Raw genomic sequence first — 14,003 nt, 5'->3', positions numbered from 1 at the left:
GATGACGCATCACTGTGAGCCCTGAGGACGTCACTTCCGTGCGCCGAGGCGAAGGACACGGCGCCCGCTTTCTGCGCAGGGCCGGGCTAGGCCGCACCGCACCGGGGTTGAGGTGGGACCGGGGCCGGCGGCGCCATGGGCGGCTACAGCGAGGACGAGAAGCTGCGGCTGCAGCAGCTCCGCGCCCTGCGGCGCCGCTGGCTGCGGGACCAGGAGCTGACCGAGCGGGAGCCCGTCCTGCCGCCGCAGCGGCTGGGGCCGGTGGCCGCCTTCTGGGAGCGCTTCCTACGGCCCGGCGGGTTCTGGCGGCAGCAGGTGAGCGCGGCGGGGAGGGGGGACACGGGACGGGCCTGGCCCCGCCGCCCCCGGGGCCTGACCGCCCGCCGGGGCCTGACCGCCCGCCGGGGCCTGACCGCCCCTCGGGGCCTGGCCCCGCCGCCCCCCCGGGCCTGACGCCCGTCCCTGACGCTCGTCCCTGTGCCCCGCAGGTGTACAAGGTCTGTGAGAGCAGCGGCTTCATCCTGACGCGGGTCCTGGTCCCCGCCTGGATCATCCTCTACTACGTGAAGTACCACGTCATGGTGCGTGCGGCCTCGGAAGGGAAGGCAAAGAAGGAGGTTTGGGGGGAGCGAGGGGAACCCGGGTTAAACCCTGGAAGAGGCTCTCTCGTAGAAGGGGGGTGATGCAACAAGCAATCACATACGGGGTTGTACAAACGTGCTGGTTACGTGTTTCCTGCAGGTTAAGGTGGCGACCCATGGTCTGTTCATCGCTCATTTTTCCTTGCTTGGGTGGCCCAAATTATTTTTTTGTGATCATTTATGGTAGTGACCAGCTTTGACCATGGTGCCTCCTGTGAGCTCGAAAGCTGTGGCTTAATTGTGGCTTTCCTGGAGGAACGGTGACCCTGGGGATAACCAGACAGCTGCTGGTGTGGGGAAGGGGAACAGCCAACGCACTGACGATGGGACAGACCTTCCCCTTCTACAGCCTTGTCTTTCTTGGGAGGTGTGATTTTATTAGCCTCAGGTATTTCTTTAACAAGTGGGAAGAGCCTGGCTTAATGAGCTTTGAACTTAGTATTTTAGAAGGGTCGTTGTCCCCATGTTGGAAATCCTTTGTGCTTCTGAGTAACACTCCTTTTTCTTTTCCCCTTCCCTCTCTTCTCTCCCCCACCTTCAGAAAACGCCGCACGGTGTTGTCATGTCCAATCCACGGGTATTCCCGGTAAGTCTGTTAATCCTTGGTTTATCTTCCAGCTTGGTCAAACACACAGAAAAGGGGTGGCTTGGGGGGAAGCACAGCAGCCGTGCAGGGCGAATTTCTAGAAGGCTGAGCTCGGTGCTGTGGGCAGGCTGCCCTGCAGCAGCTCAGTCACCATTTTGGAGCAGTTTTCATCTCGTCCTCAGAGCAGACAGTCCCTGTTTCAGTGCTGCCTCCCTCTCTAGGGGCAAATTTTTGCGTACCTGGCTGACAGCACTGCCCATCCCGGGCAGCAAACGCAGACGTTCCCTCATGGGAAGGCAAGCGCCAGTCACTGCGCAGTGACAGCGTCTTTGTGAGGGGGTTGGGTGTTCAGTGCCTCCGTGGAAGCGTGATGGTTGATGTACAGAGTGACAGGAGCAGGGATTGTCAGGAGTTAGGTGCCGAGCGTGTCGGTTCTGGCTGCACGAGCTCGGTCCCAGGCGTCCCTGAAGGTCCCCCATGCTCAGGTGTCCCCAAAGGGGTCAGTCACGCCACCCCCAGCTTGGGCTGTGCTTTACAAAGCGGAGGGTGTCGGGTTGTTTGGTCTTTACTTGTTTTTGGACTGCTCTGAGACGTTACTCGTCGTTTGGGGTAGCGAGTCGGCGGGCAAATATTCTCATGTAAGTTTAGCTCTGCTATTTCTGCCAGCTGCATCTTTTTCTGCATAACCAGCACCTTCCAGTACCTGAAGGGGCTACAGGAAAGCTGGAGAGGGGCTTTTTACAAGGGCATGGAGTGACAGGACGAGGGGGAACGGTTTTAAACTGAAAGAGGGGAGATTGAGATGAGATATGAGGAAGAAATTCTTTGCTGTGAGGGTGGTGAGACCCTGGCCCAGGTTGCCCAGAGGAGCTGTGGCTGCCCCCTCCCTGGCAGTGTTCAAGGCCACGTTGGATGGGGCTTGGAGCAACCTGGTCTGGTGGAAGGTGTCCCTGCCCGTGGCAGGGGGGTGGAACGAGGTGACCTTTAGGTCCCTTCCAACCCAAACTGTTCTGTGATTCTGTGATTCTATAACACCTGCCTAATTGTGCTTTGTCTAAAATAAAATTATAACAAGTTCCGTCCCTAACAACCACACAGCAACATAGGGAGGGTCAAGCTGTGGGCCTCTGAGTTCAGCCTAATTACTCACTCGAGTTAGGTCAGCTCCGTAGACCAAGACAGTGCCCGAAGCGGTGACAAAGAGCAGTCGGGCATCAGCTTGGTCTTTGGGGGGTTACGCAGCTCTTCACGGGCTGCGGGCCCTGGGCTTGGAGGCTCGCTCCAGCTGTGCTGTGGTGAAGGTGCTGTGAATCCAGCACACATTTTTAAAACAATGTGGTCTCTAAACATTCGGGCTGCTGTTCTGTAGCTGGAAAGAAAGGGGTAAAGCAAGTAGAGATTTTGGATTCTTTGGCTGTGATGTTATTTCAGCATCCCAGGAAATGTTGAGTGAATAGAGTATGGTTTTGTGGTTTGTTTTTTTTTAATCTGGAAGCGGGGACAGGTACAGCTTAAGTGAAAGACCGTGGTGTGTGAAGGGAGAGGCTGGGTGCAGGAGAGAACGCTCACCATCCTTTCTCATTCCATCAGGGCGACAGAATTTTAGAGACGGGAGAAATTATTCCACCTCTGAAAGAAGACCCCGATGAGCACCACTGATGGCTGAAGGCTGATGGCTCACATCTACACATAACATAAAGCTTTCCTTCTACTGGAGAATAAAACTTGTGAAGCCCGGCCAAATCATCAACCTGTGATGAGGGATGCTGATTGGGTCACTGGGGTTGTAATAATTAACGTCCAATCTGCTGCAAACTCAACATCTTCAAAAGCCTTCTAAAAATGATGTTGTAAAATTGCAGACATGTAGGTGAAGTAGGTGGCAACTCATTAGTCAACGTGATTGTTATCTTCACATCCTCTCCATTTCGAGTCCTAGTAAATACTTCAGTGTCCTGGTTTGGACACTGTCCTGAATGTCCCGTGACATTCAGTAACCTTGTTCCGTAGTTTTTTTGGCAAGAATAATATTGATCCATCAAATGCGTGTGTCTTACCAATTAGCTCTTCATGCCAAAGAAGCAAAGCTGATGGAAGACGGTGTGCTTCCATCTCAGGACTGTAGCCACCGTGGTACTGATATAAAGCCCACTGGGGTCGGGACATCAAACGAAAATAATTTGTAATTAATTTTATCATATCGCCTGAAGAACCAGTTTTTGATTCTCCAACATGCTCTATGGCTTGCCAAGTGTTTACCCTGAGGTCATGGAAACTTGTCATGGTTTAAAGTTGGGGCAGACGCTTTCTGTTAACCCTCTCCCCCCCCCACCCTAAGGGAAAGGGAAAAGGGAGAGAGACTTACGGGTTGGAAAGTTAAAACAGTTTTAATAAACTATAATAATGAAAAAGAGTATAATAATAATAACAGAAATAATCAAATATATACAAATATATACAAAACCAAGATCGAGAGCTTGGAAATCCTCCTCAGGCAGAGTTGCTCCCCCCAGCACGGGCAGAGGGGAGAATGCAGTAGCTCCCCCTGCCATCACACCGGCAGGCTTTTAACTGGAGAACTGGCAAAGCTGGTACCAATCAGTGGGAGACAGGAGGGCTCCTCGCTCCTAGGCCCCACCTCCAGGAGGCGGTGGGTTAGTGATAAATAGGAAAGTGAGAAGGACGTGTATGGGATGGAATACCTCGTTGGTCAGTCTTGGGTCACCTGCCCTGTCTGCTCCTCCCTGCAGGTGCGACCCCCTTTCAGCTCTTCACTCGTAAGCAGTGAGGAATTTAGCAGTGACCTTGGTTTCTCTAAGACTAATTGGCCTGGTTTGGGCCAAACCAGGACAGACGTCCACCCCATTCTGCTAAAGACAAATCCTGAAATCCTGATGAAATCTGTAATCCTTCTGGCCTTCTCCCATTCTGCCCTTGTGGAACACTCTTGAGGGCCACTCTGTTGTCCACGGGCACCAGGTTCTGATACTGATGGACGAACACATGGCTGCTGAGGTTGCTGATGGCCGGGCAGCTGACTTGGCAAAGTCTGTTCTATAGCTGCAGCTCCTACAGAAGGAATAGTCTCCTGTCCTGGACGTCGTCTTCCTCTTGCTCTGGTTCTAGCTCTTCCTGTCCTCTCCTCAGCCTCCCACCCCAGTGATACACAAGAGGCCGTCCTCTTCACGCCGCCATACGACGTTATTCACGCTACGGTCAACAGCCAGCCACTCTCGCAGCCCAGGGTGCCCGCAAGCCTTGTTCCTTCAGCGAACAAGGCGAGAGCTGCAGCTGCTTTCTCTCCTCTATAAAAGAGTCTGTATTGTGCATCGCCTCAGCTTTTCTGTCATTTACTTTCTCCTTAGTCCAATCTGATCCCAGTCACTACTCACGCGGGAGTTTCTTTTGCCTTCAGGGAACATTATTGCTAAGTCCTGGTGGTCTCCGACCCCCCTTCCTCAACTTTTTTTTTCTCTGACCTGACGAGATAGGGAGTGGAACATCTCCCTTATGAGGAGAGGCTGAGGGAGCTGGGTCTCTTTAGCTTGGAGAAGAGGAGACTGAGGGGTGACCTCATTAATGTTTATAAATATGTAAAGGGCAAGTGTCATGAGGATGGAGCCAGGCTCTTCTCAGTGACATCCATTGACAGGACAAGGGGCAATGGGTGCAAGCTGGAACACAGGAGGTTCCACATAAATATGAGGAAAAACTTCTTTATGGTGAGGGTGACTGAATGCTGGAACAGGCTGCCCAGAGAGGGTGTGGAGTCTCCTTCTCTGGAGACATTCAAAACCCGCCTGGACGCGTTCCTGTGTGATATGGTCTAGGCAATCCTGCTCCGGCAGGGGATTGGACTAGATGATCTTTCGAGGTCCCTTCCAATCCCTGACATTCTGTGATTCTGTGATTCTGAGATCTGGCAGCAGGACAAGGTGGGCCTTACAGTCAGTAACAGGAGAGGTCCTGTTACTGTAGGTCCCTGGGGATGGTCTGCTCAAAGGAGGGGCGTCACGGCGAGCTCCTGCACACACACACACACGGTGACTGGCCTCTTCCAGCCTAGCGAGCCCTTTCCTACCACCCAGTTCTGACAGAGACTTCCAGTGAAAATCAAGCTTCCACCTACATCATTCCACTCTCTGCCAAGAGGGGGTAGCTGAAGTGGCTCTGCTGCCAAAAATTCTTTATTCTTTAGCCCTTCCTTCTCCGTCCCCAGCCCTTCCTGAGTTAGGAGTCTTCCTTCCCTTGCTGGCCCCACATACCTGGGGCACATCATACTGGGGAACACTGGCCTCTTGATGAGCTGGCAGTTGGAGTCGATGATCCTTATGGATCCCTTCCAACTGGAGAGATTCTATGATTCTAAGTACTTTGGTGGCTACTTTGGGGATAGAAGTGGTGAAACCAGCAACCCAAAGGGTAACCTGAGGTACCGAAGGGAAGGGACTGGGACAGAAGCCCCTGATGACCTCATAGAACCACGCGTGACCAGTATGGCCAGTGTTTGTGAGGTCACGGTGAGAGGCAGGAGCCCCTTGCTGTGCCTGGGGGCAGCCAGGCAGACCCCTCAGAACCTCCCGGGCAGGGACTCGCACCAACAGGGCCATGGCCGGCGCAGGGGTCAAAACCCTCCTGCAGTCGAAGGAGATCAGGTAGGCTATGGGCCCCCCATCAGGCACCCATGTTCAGCCCCCAGGCCCCTTGCTGTGCCCGGGTACCACCCCGGGCCCTCGCCAGGCCTGTGGCTGTCTCCTTCCTCAGGTAAAAGGCAACACAGGGTGGGATGGCAACTGGGGAACAAAGCGGAGGGGCCATGAGGGGGCAGTGGGATCCTGCAGGTTGTCACTGGGAGCCTCTGGAGGGGGGCACTGGCGAAGCTCAAGGGTCCCTGGGGGGGCTAGAGAGTCAGCGGGGGCTGTTGGGGGGCACCAGGGGAGGTAGTCAAGGGGGAGACTGGGGGACCTGATGGGGGACTATGGGGAGTTCTCAGTGGCAATGGGGCTAGTAGAGGGCTTGTGGGGGCTGCAGAGGGGCTGAGACCTGTGCTTCCTTCCCGTAGCCATGGGGGTCGCTGCCCCGTGGCCATGGAGGTCCCTGTCACTACCTCTGCCCCACGGCGCGTCAGTCCCCCCAGCGTGGAGGTCCCCAGGATCGCTCTGCCCCCAAACTGCTGCAGCCTGAAGCGAACCTTTGGCTGCACCAACCTGCTGCGGCTCAGCCTGGCCAACACCGAGGACGCCGCGGACAGGGAGGCTTCCTCTGGCCCCCGCCTACCCACGCTGTGCCCCAAGGATAACACCAAGCCCACCGCCCCACGGGTGAGTGCCCCATGTCCCTTCGGTCCTCTGACACCCCCACCCCACTACGGAGGGACTGGCTGGGGTGCCCCAAGATCCCACTGTGCAATTCTGCAGGGCTTGTGAGGAGCTGGGGACTGTGACACCCCCACACCCCCGTCCACACCCCCAGTGCTCCCAGATTCCCCCACGGAAGCCCTGACACCTCTCTTCTTCTAGTGAGAGGCCCCCCAGGACTACAGGGAATTCATAGTACCCCCAGAGTCCCATGGATACCCCTACAGCCACCCCGATCCCCCACGTCCCTAGGGTGTGGGGTCCAGGTGGCTGTTCTAGGCCACAGACTCAGTCCCGAGGCTCAAGGACTGGTGTGGGTCAGCTTGTGGGGCCCCGGGGTGGGGCCCCGGGGTGGGACCCTGGGGTCACCTGGGTGTTTTGGAGCAGATAACACTCCCTGAGTAGAAGGGATGGTTCTCTGTCTCTCAGTCAGGGAGGGGTTTGACTGTCACAACCCCACCAAAAAAAGGCAATGCAGGACATGGAGGACGTCGCGGCGCAGTTCCAGCAGGAGCGTTCGTCCCCACCTCGCCTGTCCCACTGATAAAGACGGCACGTGGCACTCAGCGAGCAGGAGGAACACCCACCCGCTGCAAGACACCACGCTGCAGGCAGCATGCTGGACCCCTGCGCTGAGTGTGCCTCTACAAATACAGTGTGGCTCTTCACTTTGAGTCTTTGAGTCTTACTTCCCTCTTGTGCTGAGCGTGGGTGATGCATTGTCTTGACAATGAAATCCAAAGTCTTCGTAGTGCCCTGGTCTAGTTGACAGGGTGGTGTCAGGGCAATGGTTGGACTCGATGATCCCAGAGGGCTCTTCCAACCTGATTGATTCTGTGATTCTGTGATATCGTTCCCTTAAATGTCCTCTGCATTACACACACCCGTACACCATACACATACGCACACGCAGGGGTACATCTTCTACGTAACCTTTTGAGAACTCTGCTAGCTAAAAAAATATCACTCTGATCAGCGATAGAAACACATACATATATTTATTATATGTTTAGTTGAGTTACATTTCTTTGCACCCGTCTTGTTGCAAAAAGCCTCCCATTACAACAGCTCCAGGACAGATGGAGGAGGACCTCCTCCCACATCAGTGAGGGACCGTGTGCTCTGGGCCGTGACTCTGTCCGGCCCTTTGGAGAGCCATCAGGACCTCCTGGCTCCTCAGGCTGCAAAGGAGAGGGTTGAGGGCATGTACCAGAAAAGAGCCACTTGCCAGTCCCAAGCTGGGCTAAACTGGAGGCAGAGCAGGAGGTAAGGGTGGAGGGAAGCGCTCGTGAAAAGCTTGGTGTCTTGGGGAAACAACGACTGGAAGCTCCTCAGGGGGTTGAACACACTAGCCCGTCCTCTCCTTTGCCCGATGTGCCTCAAGCACAAGCTGCTGGTTCCAGCACTGGCTGTAAGAACTCGGCCAAGCAGCTTCCCCGTGCACCCTCCAGCTATCCACTGGGCTTGTGGTCCCTGCATCGTCTTTACAGAAGACGGACGGGTCTCCCAAACGTGTTGCTCCCCTCAGCTGCCCGCACAGAAGGCCTCAGGTCCCCTTTGGGGAGGGTCGAGCAGCCTGAAGATAACATTTCCCCTATTTAAGCAGCCGTCCTTTTTCATTCAGCACCCATTAATCTCCCCTCCAAGCGCGGTGGCGTGAACGACGCTGCTTTTGCTGAACGATGACCATTTATTTCACATCTGTGTGTGCTGGACCGGCTTGGCCGATTCACGTCTGCGAGCCCCCTCCCCGTTTTCACTTGTGACTCCAGGAGGGGAGCACCCCTGCACCCCGACCTCGGCAGTGAACTGCTCCCCCTTCCCATCGCAGTGGGGTGGGAGGGTTGGAAGGGGCTTCTCAGACAGGTGAGTCTGGCAGGGGTGGGACGTCTGTGAACTCAGAGTGGGGGGTTTCGATTTGAAGCCGGATGGAAGAGCAGGTCCCACCTGTACCTGCCTGGCAGCGCAGGAGCAGCTCAAGCGCTGGCGTCGCAGCGCCCAGGGCTGTGGTTCCCGGGGCAGAGCTTTAGGGAGGGCCGCCGAGGCTCCTGCTGCCGCGCGCCCACGTTCTCCACCTCCCTGCCGGCACAGCTCCTTGCGATCCACATCGCCGGGAGGGCTGAGGCAACTCCGTGCCGGTTTTGGGTTCGCTTCATGTGCCGCCAGCTCATTAAGAGCTGTAATTACCAGGGTTCGGCGGCTCCTGCCAAGGCGGCTGGGCTGGCTGTGCAGGGGGAAGGCCGGGAAGCCTGGCTTTGCTCAGCCCCGGGCTCCTGATCTCTGTGCCAGGAACGCCCGAGCCCTAATCCTCCATCTCCTGTCCTCTGCTCTGGAGACAGGCTGAGAGAGCTGGGGCTGTTCAGCCTGGGGAAGAGAAGGCTCCGGGGAGACCTTCTAGCACCTTCCTGTGCCTGAAGGGGCTACAGGAAAGCGGGAGAGGGACTTTTTACAAGGGCGTGGAGTGACAGGACGAGGGGGAACGGTTTTAAACTGAAAGAGGGGAGATTGAGATGAGATATTGGGAAGAAATTCTTTGCTGTGAGGGTGGTGAGACCCTGGCCCAGGTTGCCCAGAGAAGCTGTGGCTGCCCCCTCCCTGGCAGTGTTCAAGGCCAGGTTGGATGGGGCTTGGAGCAGCCTGGTGTGGTGGAAGGTGTCCCTGCCCGTGGCAGGGGGGTTGGAACGAGATGGGCTTTAAGGTCCCTTCCAACCCAAACCAGGCTGTGAGTCTGTGACCTCATGCTGGCGCCTTCCCCGGGGAGCCACGGGCACCGCTCCCCGGGGGCTCACGTAGCCCCAGGAGAACACGCGTTCTCCCTCGGAAGGCTCAGGACCGTGCACCCCGCCCGCCGTACCCGAGGCCCCCAGTGACCGGAGGCTCCGGGCCCGCTCAGGGCCGCCCGGGCCCTCCCCGGCCCCGCCGCAGCCCCCGGGGGAAGCGCCGCCCTCGGTACCGACCCCCGGCCAGGGGCGGCGCTCTCCCCGGCGGCCGCAAAGCACCCTGGGAGCTGTAGTCCTCGCCCCGCCGCTCCCGCCGGCCCCCCGCCGCCTCCCTCCCCGCTCCCGCCGGCCCCCCGCCCGCCGCGGGATCCCCCGGCCCCGAACCACCGCTTCCGGCGCACCCCGCTCCGCCACCGCCTTCCGCTTCCTCCGCGCCGCGCCCCTCGGGGCTTGTAGTCCCCCCGCGCTATTCACGACGGCCTCTACGCCGTTTCCGCGTCGTAGCGCCCGCAGACCGCGATGAGGCGCTACGCTACGGAGGCGGCGTAAGGGCGGGCTCGGGGACTCCGGGGCAGGCCGGGCCGGCGGCGGAGCGGGAGGAAGGCGCCGGCGGGGCGGCCGGGCGCCGCGGCGGGCGGGCGGCGGAGCGGGAGGAAGGCGCCGGCGGGGCGGCCGGGCGCCGCGGCGGGCGGGCGGCGGAGCGGGAGGAAGGCGCCGGCGGGGCGGCCGGGCGCCGCGGCGGGCGGGCGGCGGTGGAAGTTACTCTGCCCCGGGGGAAAGTGCGGGGCCGGGAGGGGACGCGAGCGGCAGCGCGGCCGCCTCCATCCCCAGGTAAGCAGCGGCGGGGGGCGGCGGGGGCCTCCGGGAGCGCGGGGGAGGCGGGGACGGGCCGCCCGGGGCCTCCCGCCCGCGGGCCGCGGCTCCCACCAGCGCCGCCGGGTTGGTGCTGTCCCGGCCGGAGCCTCCGGCTGGGCCCCGGCCTCCCCCCGGGCCGCCCCGCACTACCTGTTGCCGGTGGGCCCGAGCTGCGGGGCCGGGGGGGGGCGGCGGGAGCCGGGCCTGGAGACCGGGGAGGGGGAGCCGGTGTCGGGGTCCCGGTGCCGGGGCAAGCCGGGGATCCCGCCTCGGGGGGTGCGGCGGTGGGGGTGCCTTATCGGGGGTCTGGGAGGTGACCTGCGGGTGCCCACCTCGTCCCCCAGCCCCGCCGCACGCCCCGCCGGGCTTTGAGCGGACCTGGGAGCCGTGGAGCAGCCGCGGGGAGCCGGGGGAGGCTTCGTGAATCCCGGCGCTGCAACGGCTTCCCCGCCTGCGCCGAGCCCTTCCCGTGTGTCCCGGTCTCGCTACGGGAGATGGACCCTCCCGGTTGTCCCCCCGGGCAGGTGAGCCTGGCTTATGGTGGTTACCGGGCACGGCACCGCTGCGTGACCACGGCAGAGCCCCCGGGAGAGCCAGGGACGCCCATCCATCACGTCTGCATCTGACCTCTGGTTCGGAAGCCCGTCTGCTGGGGGCTGAGCCGGGTTCTGGGCAGAGTTGTAAAGCAGTCGCGAGTTTGCCCTTTCGCATCGGTTGGCCGGCTCCTGTGCTTGGGGCTTTGACGCATCCTAAGGCTGTTCGAGCCGCGATGCCTCATCAAGACCCTCAGATTTTACTGCGTGTCAGCTCAGCTGCAGTTGTGTGTCAGCCTCCAGATCCTGGATGCACGAGTCTGTTGCAGTGGCTGGAAAGGGCTCTGTACACTGGCTAGGCTCTCCATTTTCCGAGCAGCTCTCCTCCCCTCCCTGCGCCAGCTTCTGGGGTACATCCCTTCCCTCCCAAGCACCAAGAAACAAATGTTTTGGGGTGATCGTCTGGTGAAATGTTGGGGGAGATCGAATAACGTGTACGTTGTGTTTGCAATGCCATGCTGTTTCCTCAAGCGTTTTTTCAGATCGACATCTCGGCTGGTGCGCAGCGCTCCGCAGGCCTTCGGGCCCGGGATGCGGGTGGGTGGTTTGTCATGGTCAGACAGAAGGTTATCGGAGAAGCACTCGCTGTACGTGGCCTGGGGTGCTCGTGCGTGGACGGCAGTGCGCTGCTGCGGGTCGGGCAGGAGGTAACGGAGACCAGGAGGTGTGTTTAGAGGGAGCCGAGGTGGAGATGAGCGGTGCAGATCACAGCTGCTGGCTGGTGGAGATGGGCTGCAGGTCCCTGACAGGAGCCCTTGATGATCTGAGCCCAGAGATCTTGCCATACCTTGCACGTTGTCACCTGGGGCTCACAGGGACTTGTGCTTCGGGGCTGTGCTCTGTGCAAGCTGCCGTGTCCCCCCGTACTCAGCACTGGTGAGGCCCCACCTCGAATCCTGCCTCCTCGCTACAAGAAGGACATTGAGGTGCTGGAGCGAGTCCAAAGAAGGGCAACGGAGCTGGTGAAGGGTCTGGAGCACAAGTGTGATGAGGAGCGGCTGAGGGACCTGGGGGTGTTTAGTCTGGAGAAAAGGAGGCTGAGGGGAGACCTTCTCGCTCTCTACAACTGCCTGAAAGGGGGGTGTAGGGAGGTGGGGGTCGGTCTTTTCTCCTGGGTAACAAGTGACAGGATGAGAGGAGATGGCCTCAAGTTACACCAGGGGAGGTTCAGGCTGGATCTTATGAAGAATTTCTTCACTGAAAGAGTCATTAGGCACTGGAACAGGCTGCCCAGGGAGGTGGTGGAGTCACCATCCCTGGAGGTGTTCAAAAAACATCTAGATATGGTGCTTCAGGACATGGTTTAGTGGGCATGGTGGCATTGGGTCGATGGTTGGCCTTGATGATCTTTTAGGTCTTTTCCAACCTAACAATTCTGTGATTCTAACTGAAGCAGACCTGTGCTGGGAGGGCGGCCCGGAGGCAGCCCGGCCTCCTGCGACGCTGCGAGTCTGCCGGTGGTTTTTGCGTAGCCATTTCTTGAGACCCGCTGCCACCAAACCGACGTGCTTGTGCCTGCGAGTGAACCAGGACTGAGCTCTGCCTGAGGAACGAGCTGCAGCAGCATAACGTGTGTCAGAGAGGCATGATTCAAATTACCATGACTTTATGTACGTGGGGATATGAACTAGTTTAAAGTTGCATCAGCTTCTGTTTGTGTCCAAGGCTTTACCAGTTGAAGGCAGAAGGCAAGACCCAACATTGCTCCCTTCCCCGGGTGGGGTTGGAGGGCTGGAGAGGCCTTTGAAGGTTTGGTGTGACTTGCTGGCTTTGCTAAGCTGTGTTGCTTTGGCAGGAAAGAAAGCAGCTTCCTCGAGCCCGATGGCTTGTGCGTAAGGGAACCCGAGGCGTGGGCCAGGCGTAAGGTCTTTTGAAGCGGGATGAATATTGAAAAACAAACCAAAACTGCTAAAGTTGCACAGAAAAAAGGTCGGGCGTCCTGCCCAGGTTCGAAGCTGTCTCGTGGTAGCAGAAGGACTGACTGACCCCGTGAGATGCGCTGATTACCCTGCTGCTCTCCTTGCCTGTCCACAGGGCACCCTTTATCTTCTCTCTGAATACCGCTGGCTTTGCAGAGGGAGATGGCCCTGGGCCCTGGCGTTGCCTCAGCCAGCTGAGCGCGGTTGGCTTTATCTTGTGGAAAATACGCTGCTTTCATCCGTCCCGGAGGTTTTGTGGGGGTTTGCCAAGTTAGCGGCGGTTGCACGTGAGACCTAGAGGGAGACCCAGCCTGTCCCCGGGGATACGGCTGTGCTGATCGCCGCCGGCGGGGACGTCACCCGCTCTCAGGTGAGATGCGAGTGGGAGAAATGCTTTATTCCTCCCATCTTCGTGCTTCGTCGAAGCCAGGCTTTTGTTTGTTCTGACGCTTTCTGTGAGCAGAGGGGTCTGGGAAGGAACGGATCCTGGGGCGTTTCTCAGGCGAGGGTCTTTGTGAAGCAGGGGGAGGCTGGAGAGAAGGGCTGGGGCTGCCTGTGGTGAGACCCAGGGGCAGGGAGAGAGGAGGCTGATTCGGAGAGCGTGTGTTGGAGCCCGGTGTCCTGCCGAGACAGCTCTCTCCTGGTGCCCAGTGCTGGGAGGAAACTTTTGAACAGCCCATTTGCTGGAACCTGGGGCTCTGAGAACAGCCCTGTGGGGCTCTGAGAACACGGTGCAGCCTGGCGAGAGCTGCTTACGCGGGTGGGACAGGTGAGTCAGTGCCTTCCTCCTCGTTTTCCATCATAATCCCACTCTTCAGAGCGAGTCGTGCCGGCTGCCTCCTCCCCGGGAGCCTCCTGGATCTGCCTGCGTTTGCCTCAGCCGTGCTGGTGGCTCTGGGACCCTGCCTGAGCATCGCAGCCCTTTGCAGGGCACCGCCACCGAGCTGGGCAGGCAGGAGCAGGCTACGACCGAATTTCTGTCGTGCTCTCGTGGCTGTTTGGAGTGTGGCCGCTTGCCTTGCGTTTAGCAATGGCAGCTGAGGAAGTCAAGGGAGGCAGAAGGGCTGTTGCCTGCGCACAAGAAACATTTAACTCTTGCCTTCACAGCTCCCTTCCCCGTGTGTTGGCAGCTCTCAGGTTGGCTGATAGGAAATGCTGGGGATGCTTCCAAAATGTGCGTGAGTTTGGTCGCTTAAGAGATAAGGAGGGGTTTTGTGTGCCATTTCCTCTTGCTCTGGAAAAAAAAATTGCTGCTGCCCTGGTGCCTGAGCAGAAGGGAGAAGGGGGAGCCCTGGAAAGGAAATAAGATCCAAAGAAATGTGTCACCAGCAG

At 58.7% G+C, this 14,003-nt stretch overlaps 2 protein-coding genes across 8 annotated transcripts in view; both read left to right on the top strand.

Annotated features, from left to right (window-relative positions):
* Positions 1-13: 13 nt before the first annotated feature.
* Positions 14-2,973, top strand: NDUFB6 (NADH:ubiquinone oxidoreductase subunit B6). Its single transcript, XM_068420140.1, has 4 exons — positions 14-315; positions 489-581; positions 1,183-1,227; positions 2,818-2,973. The coding sequence occupies exons 1-4, from the start codon at positions 136-138 to the stop codon at positions 2,884-2,886; spliced, it is 387 nt and encodes a 128-aa protein (XP_068276241.1). The 5' UTR covers positions 14-135; the 3' UTR covers positions 2,887-2,973.
* Positions 2,974-9,777: 6,804 nt separating this feature from the next.
* Positions 9,778-14,003, top strand: part of CAPN15 (calpain 15) — a 62,958-nt gene continuing 58,732 nt past the window's right edge. For 6 of the 7 annotated variants that reach the window (XM_068420180.1, XM_068420175.1, XM_068420174.1 and 3 more), the window contains exon 1: positions 10,030-10,135. The gene's annotated coding sequence lies outside the window, so the exon portion shown is untranslated. Of the gene's footprint in view, positions 9,850-10,029; positions 10,136-14,003 lie in introns of those variants that run through there. The other variant, XM_068420173.1, reaches the window with a different exon arrangement.

The sequence above is a fragment of the Nyctibius grandis genome, chromosome 30 (assembly GCF_013368605.1).
Source record: "Nyctibius grandis isolate bNycGra1 chromosome 30, bNycGra1.pri, whole genome shotgun sequence".
NCBI lineage: Eukaryota > Metazoa > Chordata > Aves > Nyctibiiformes > Nyctibiidae > Nyctibius > Nyctibius grandis.
The sequence above is the reverse complement of the archived record's forward strand: the minus strand, read 5'-3'. Positions and strand labels throughout refer to the sequence as shown.